General features: G+C 41.9%; 1 protein-coding gene across 1 annotated transcript; it reads right to left on the bottom strand.

The window, feature by feature from the left end:
* Window positions 1–1,632: 1,632 nt before the first annotated feature.
* On the bottom strand, window positions 1,633–3,582 carry LOC103523558 (rho GTPase-activating protein gacF-like). Its single transcript, XM_008488593.2, has 2 exons — window positions 3,304–3,582; window positions 1,633–3,001 (listed from the first exon to the last, which is right to left on the bottom strand). The coding sequence occupies exons 1-2, from the start codon at window positions 3,538–3,540 to the stop codon at window positions 1,649–1,651; spliced, it is 1,590 nt and encodes a 529-aa protein (XP_008486815.1). The 5' UTR covers window positions 3,541–3,582; the 3' UTR covers window positions 1,633–1,648.
* Between the last annotated feature and the right edge of the window lie 4,414 nt (window positions 3,583–7,996).

Genomic DNA, 7,996 nt, shown 5'->3' with positions numbered 1-7,996 from the left:
TCCGCGCCGGAATCTTTTGCGAGTAAGCTTTGAATTATTGAGTTTGCTATCTTTGTCTGTACTCTTGGAATTCGGGTTTTACGCCTGGGCATTACATAATTTCTTAAAAGCTTCATTATTAAAAATATGATTACAGAGGAGGTCTTTTCTCATTTTATCCTTTTGTATTTGCCATGTTCTCGTATTTACTTCTTGCTCGCCGCGGCAAAGTGTGTGGTGCCCGCGTGACAGGAGATACCTGCTGAGAATTTCTTCGCGGTCGCGTGGCTCATCATACTTGTGGATTGTGATATTTACACTTATCTGATCGCTGTAATGAACAATTGTGACGTGGTACGGGCTTGATGACTCATAAGTAGACCTGGTGCACTCTGCAACACTAAACTACGTGTAAAGTCGAATCTGTCGAATAGTAAGGACTCATTGTACATTCAAGTTTGCAACTGTTGTAATGGGCGTGATTGTAGTGGCACGGTACCAGCGTTGATATGGCACGTCATCACAGTTAGTTGAATGACAAAGAATGGTACTAGAAGTGCATTCTGCCTGATGAAAATTTAAACTGGAAATAAGATAGTACATTCTTTATTTAATTTGAACTTTTGAATTAAAACTGCAAAACAGTCAACAAAAACCAAATAATGTCTGTCCTGTACGCAAATAAAATGACAGTAGTGAACTAGTATGCTACATCTACACTTTACCATATAATAATCCTTAAAAATGCGTGTGACTTTTAGATATTTTAGAATCGGTATGAAAATAAATAATTTAAGAAGAAGAAAATACTGTATAAAAATGGACGGCTTTTCTTGAAGTTAAAAAAAAAAGTCAAAATAAAATTTTGTTTAAAATATTTTTCTTTTAGTGGATTTTTCAAATATACTGGATACACATTTACAATCAAATTTGAAGCATTTTATAAATAAAAAGACAAAGGTATCCAGAAATTGAAGGGAACAAAACAAGGAAAGACAAATTACGAGTATAACATAACGTGTTGACCCGCCTACATTGCTTCCACCACTTTTTAGGCAGAACACTTGTGACTTAAGTTAAGCCCTTCAGCAATGTCAAGTCTGGTTAGGATTCGGGTAACTGGGTATATTCAGACTTTAAGAACGATACAATGAATTGGAAATTTAATGTAAAGGACGCTTGGACCTCGGATTAGCGTTTGACAGCATACAACTTCTCATGCCAATATCATAGGCTGATGTATACTCGTAAAATAAATAAGATTATTACCTCACTAGTGGAATTTAAGAAGAGAAAAAGAAGAAAGTAAGTTGAGTTTGGATTGGAAAACATTCGGTGAAGGCAAAATAATTAGTTGAACGTTCAGTATACTAATATCCCAGAGGTCCAGACTTTTTGTATTAAAGCTTTGTGTGCTTACCCCGTGTGAGTAATGTCTACGACCATACCCAGGTAGCTTAAACTGGTCAAAGTCCCACAGATCAGGATGTCCAATGTGTTGCTGATGCTGATGAAACTCTTGGGACATTGGAACGGTTCCACATTGGTACTTGGCCCCAGCAGCACTACTCTGCTCTGGTGAAGACGTGGAAGGATTGTGTCTTGGCGGTGCTATTTGTCAACAGATTGGTGGCTTTTCAGTTCATTCTTAGTGCTGTTTGGTGCTGACTTAGGTCGATAGTAAGGTGGGACCAGATATAGCAATGAAGTCTGCGTCACCTTGGTTGATCTTAACATCGATTATACCACGGAATTGTTTAGTCATGTTACGGAACCCTAGCCCTGCACCCACAGCAGTAGATTTCACAACCTCACTTGGTTTGCTGTGTAGGAGATCTTTGACGGCTTTGAATTGAATATCTATCCTGGGTGCAAGGTCACGGGTTGGTGGGGGTACAGTAGACTTTACAAAGGCTTTCGATGTGGTTGAAGCAGAATTCATATCTGCAGATATCACTTTATCTTGTTCAGAGCTACTTGGTGTTCCGCTTTGGGTTTCACTTGATTCTATCGCATTGGATTTGCTAAGATTTACCCGCAGCATTTGATCTAGTGGTTTTGGTTCGTGGTTATTGGTTTCGATTGATTTGAAACTAGAAGGAGCACTCGATGAAGAGGATGAGGATTGACTAAAACTATTTGAATTGCTATTTTGAGATCGTTTGGAAGTATCGTACTCCTGGGACTTTGTACTTGAACTCGTTTGATTATCTTCGGAACTCTGAGATCTAGAACTTCCTGGTAACTCACTGCTTTCATTGGAGGAACTGTTGAGAGCATTGCTTTCACGAGATTTGTCAAATGCTTGAGGTAGATCATTCATGTTCCTACTGTCTCGCGTTTCATTCAGTTCGTCTCCCAGTACCCTGTTATGCTCATCACTCCTATCTCTGCTCATTCCATGTACGCCAGCATACTTGTGTCTCTTCTCTACATTACCATACACACTATCTACTCCTTGTGTCACGCTATCTACACGTCCATCATCCATGTTTTGATTTTCCTCATTGACTTTGCCACTGCTATCGACATCGGTTTGTGGTTGATCATTATTGGCTTCTACTATGAGGGGATTGGCTTCATATTGCATGGCTAGAGCGTGTTCATGTTCATAGTAATGGACATTGTGGAATCTCCCTGGAGTGATCTCTCCGTCGGGTGTGTTAGTAGTGATCACCTCAGTATCTTGTGTGACAGATTCCTTCTTGTCTTCTACCTCATGTCTATCTAACCCCTCCCTGTATACTATTTCATCTCTGGCAGATTCCTTATGATGATGAGTATGGTGTGAGTGGTGTCTGCTAATGCTATGAGTGACATTCAGATATCCATACAGGTTACTGTTCCCATTCAGATCAGTTCTTCCTATAACGGAGATATCATAGGAACGTACCATATCAATAACAGTCTCGACAGAGGTAATGTTGGCCGCGTATTTCTTGAGGGTGACATAGAGGGGGTTGACATTCTTGAGATGATACAAGGAGGAGCCGTCCGTGCCTTGACTTTGCATGAGAATATCCTGCAACCAGAAGAAATGGAAGGATTGAAGGAATTGACCGTTGATTTTTGAGGAATTTAGACGTATTTTACATATTAAGGAAACTTGAGCGTGTGTAACCCAGGTTACTTTTTTCCCGGTTAGGTGCTTCTATTTTTTTTAAAAAATTAGGTAATTTAATTTATCAAGGTTTATAACCACAACCTTCAAAATTTTCCAACCTGGGTCATTCATTTTCTTTTTCTCTTATGTAGGTACATCATTTTTCAAAATAATTTGAACTCCATATTTCATTTCAATTCGATAGCAGCCCCTGGTCTCACCTGGAAGTAGGGTATGCCACATGCAATCCAGTATCTATCGTCAATGATGTGTTGGGTGACTTCCTGCGCATGCGTGAGCCCTGGCATTTGCTCCACTGCCCACACCGTGAAGTTCTCACTTGTGTCTATGATGAGCCATTGCTTGTTGCCTGTGCCACTATTCCGCCTCGTGAATAAGGCACTCCAGTCATCACCATCTCGCGATAGACGATTGGCTGCCATCACGCGAGGTCCCATCAATACCTGACATGAGAATAAAGATGGGATATAAGCATCCAGTTTGGAGATATTAGGGGTGAACTCTTACAAAGATTAGAAGACTGAAGTGGACCATCAGTTAAATGATTGATCATCCCATAGTGATAATGATAAAGAAAACAGTTTATTCGAATTGAGGCCGCTATCCCCTGCTACCGACGGTAGATGACGCACCAAGGTAGTTATGGACATATACTCATTAATGCGTACCTATATTCGTAGGTTAAAACCTCTAAATCCCACTGAAATGATTTCTATCTTCTGACTTCACCTGGTAAGTCATTTACTAACTAGTGGTCACTATATACTATTTCTTTGCAAAATAAGCCTTAAGAGTACTAGGGTTAAAGTGAATAGAATAAAACGGTGGAACCTTAAATTTACATTTGTAGTTTACACGCGAGTCGAGTGTCAAGTGCCGACTCGTGCGGTACACACATATAATGTGATTCTGTAAAGAGACATAGTAATACATAGTAAAATACCATGACTGAAAGAGAATGTGGCTAGCACTTATATTAGAATCAACACGATATTTTTAAGGGCTCCTACACGGGTCAGAAAGATCTTAGAGACACATGTTGCCAATCGCCATAGAAAGGACATAAGAAATGTCAATTGTCATAAAACTGGCGAAAATTGCATCCTAGCCTGGTAGAAATAATTAAAAAAGGGTTGAGCGTTGACGAGGTAACCTAGGTCGTAAAAATCGTCTGTGCCTTTTTAACCCCTTACTCTGAACCAGAATAAAAGACCTAGAGCGGTGAATAACATAACCTATATAACAACCAAGAACAAACAGTAGTACACACAACACACAAATACAAAGTCCGTATCAATACCCAAATAAGTTTCATCAAACAAAAGAAGATGCACCTGAGATACACTGAATGGCCATAAGCCAAAGCTATAAGTATCAGTTACGACATGAGTCCAAGGGTGCAGCAGTTCAAGAGGGGGCACTAGAGGCTGACTATCATTAGTGGAGGGACATTTATAGCAGGGACCCATACTTTAGACCTTACAAACTTAAGAACGGTACCGCCAATACCTGGATCTAGGCTATAACGGGCTGCCAGGGGACATGACACGTATGCGCTTCAACATCCGAAGACATATGCGTCCGTAACCTCAACACTAGACTTTTACATTTGTCAATGGTACCATAGAACATACCTAACATGACAGTACCTAAGACTTTTACCATTTGTCAACGGTACCAATTGGGTCTGAACACCTGATCAATGCGTCGTAACGCAACATAGACTTTTACATTCAACGGTACCATTGCAATACAACTAAAACTCTTCGCTGCCACAACCTCCGCTCCACCAGTCACACGGCGGACAGTCCAGAGGAATAACACTCAGCGACCGAAATGACACGAGCCACTGCAACTACTTACATCCATAGCCTACCTTACATTTTGTGGAATGCAAGTCTTCTCGGTACACGATCCTACATCCAACGATCCTAATAGCCCCTTCCATCCACCGTACCGCTTCCTATCTCCTCAGCATGCCTAACTTAGTCCGACAGGGCCAACTTGAAAGAGAGGTTAGGGCTCTAGCCGTAGTGCAAGTAGGTTGACTTTGATTTTATTGGTTCGTGAGTGAAACTCTATTGTGTTTGTGACCCCGATATTGGTTGTCGTCTCGAAACAACTATTCTATTCCCATCCCGGTGACCATCCGTCATCCTCTAATACGACTAATCCCATTAGAGTGTCCTAAGGGGATAGAGCATAATATAAAAAAAAAAAGTTTTAAGTATGTGGATCGATTTCCCTGACCATAAACAAGACAGGTACTCTCTTTGAGCCTATTCCAACATTCCATCTCCTGTTAGCTAAACCCCTAAAGGCCCTTGGAGAGGCGAAGCAGACTAAGGCCCTAGAGGCGGGTGAACGTTAGGGAGATCCGCACTAACATCTTATCTACATGGACCGTTGGGTACGCTCTACCCTCCTTAAAACCAAGACAAAATACGATACGTGAACGGTATGCACTGTACAAAAGTCGCTAGGTGTTAAACATAGAGGCCAAATGAAATAGGATTCGGTCCGGACAATCTAACCTTCCATACCCAGATGAATCATTCGCGATCAGACGCACAAGCTAAGAGCAGGCGCCCGCCTAAACATAGACTTGATACATCTACAAAGCAGAGCGTTCGCCGACCCCCCTTTTATGAACAAAAGGATACACTTCAACCTACAACCGAATTCAATCCATACCTTAATTCCCGTTGAAAAGGCTTTGATTCGTGGAAGACGCAATGGTCTTGTTTAAGGATGGGACAATCAGAGCTAGCTAATAAGGCCCGAACATCATTCATGGAATGTAGAGGCCTTATTACAAGCTTCTGATTGTCATCCCACAGCCATTCCGTCTGCCCACCGAATCAAGCTTCTTAACTGGAATAAAGGTATTGATTGACATGGGTTGTAGGTTTGAACTGTATCTTCTCATAAAAGGGGGGGTCCGGGCAACGCTCTATGCTTTGTAGATTCATAAATCCTATTTTAGCGGGGCCTCGCCTCTTAGTTGGCGCGGCTGACATCGCGCGAATGATTCATCTGGCGCCTATGGAAGGTTAGATGTCGTCCGACCGAATCTATTTCAATTTGCCTATATTAAACACACTAGCGGACTTTGATACAGTGCATACGTTACCACCGTATCCCGTAATTTGTGTGCGTTTAAGAGGGTAGAGCGATACAGTCCATGAGATAGATCGTAATCGATCTCCCCTAACTTTCACCCGACCTCTAGGCCTTAGCTGCTCGGCCTCTCTCATAGGCCTTAGGGGTTTTAGCTCGACATTCACATTTATGAGCCTAAAGGAAGTACACTGCGACTGTCCTGTATGTATTCAGGGGAATTGAATCACAAATCTACAACTTCTCTTTTTTTCTTACTTCACATCTATCCGTTAGGACACTCTACAAGTGGATGAGTCCATTAGAGCCCCCCCGGATGTCCACGATGAGGGATAGATAGTTTGTTTTCGCAGACACAACCAATACCGGTCACAAACACCACATAAGAAGTTCACTCACGAAACCAATAAAATAAAAGCCAACCTACCTTTGCACTACGGACTAGACGCCCCTAAACGCTCCTTTCAATCCCGTCGACCTAAAGTTAGCAGTCTGGAGGAGAAGGAAAGCGGGCTACGAGTGCATGAGGCTATTTACGCATCGTTGATGTAGGATCCGTGCGTACCGGAGAAGACCGTGCATTCACAAAATGTAAAGTAGGCATATGATGAAGTAAAGTTGCAGGTGGCTCGTGCATCGTTCGGTCGATGATGTTATTCCATCTGGACTTCTCCGCCTGGACTCGTCCCACATGAACAGTCCAGAGGCATCAGCCGCTCACCGACCGGTTCTAAGAAGGCAACTGGTACCGTTGACGAAATGTAAAAGTCTATGTTTCCGCGTTTTCGACGCATATATAGTGTTCAGACCCAACGACAAATGTAAAAGTCGAGTTGAGTATCGACGCATATGATCATGTTCAACCTAAGGCTTACCATGACAGAAAGTAAAAGCTATGTTGAGCTGCTACGCGCCAGACTGTCGTGTTAGCAAACTTGAAGCGCAAAGTAATCTGTCCTTATTCTGCACTTAAGCACTAGACCAGCATACGTCAAAGAAATAAGCTCACAACTGGGAGTCTAAACCAAAAAGTGCTATGAAAAATCGCATCCTACTACCACTGAGAGCTAGAGAGTCATTAAGATGGGTTAGCGTTGACGGAGGAACTAGGTCGTAGAACGTCGTCTGTGCGCTTGAACTCACTTACGTCATGATCAGGTGAACGCTAGAGCTGCTGATAGCTTTGGCTGTATACACCTATCTCTTGGAACCAGACATATAGTGTAAACGAAAACCTACTTGTTATAGTGAACGGAATAAACATTCACACATAAGATTAGGGTGTAGTAATACATCCATGTCTCAGGATTAGTTTTTACATCCGGATGAATATAACGCTCGAAAACTTTTAAAAGGCACTCAACAACGACTACGAAATAACAAGCCACAACACAAAACAACAAGAGACCACAACAACAATAACCACGTTATAGAAAAACTATGGAATTGATCTCGAATCATCAAAGGAGGTAATTTTTTCGCCCAGCTTTATGTACCAATTGACATTTTTATTGTCCTTTATGGCGATTGCGCATCAAGGCTACAAGTACCTTTCGACCCGGGCAGGGAGGCCACTTAAAAAATCGGGCATCAAATAAGCTAGCACTAATCTCTTTTAGTCATGGATGTATACAATGGATACATGGCCTTTACAAAACACATTATATGTGTGACCGCCACGAGTCCGGCCTTGAACCGGACCGCCTGTAAACTACAAAGTAAATTTAAGGGTTCAACCGTTGATTCTATTCCATTTTAACCCGCTAAAGTAAC

The sequence above is a fragment of the Diaphorina citri genome, unplaced genomic scaffold (assembly GCF_000475195.1).
Source record: "Diaphorina citri unplaced genomic scaffold, Diaci psyllid genome assembly version 1.1 scaffold26656, whole genome shotgun sequence".
NCBI lineage: Eukaryota > Metazoa > Arthropoda > Insecta > Hemiptera > Psyllidae > Diaphorina > Diaphorina citri.
This window is presented reverse-complemented; position numbering and strand designations above follow the sequence as displayed.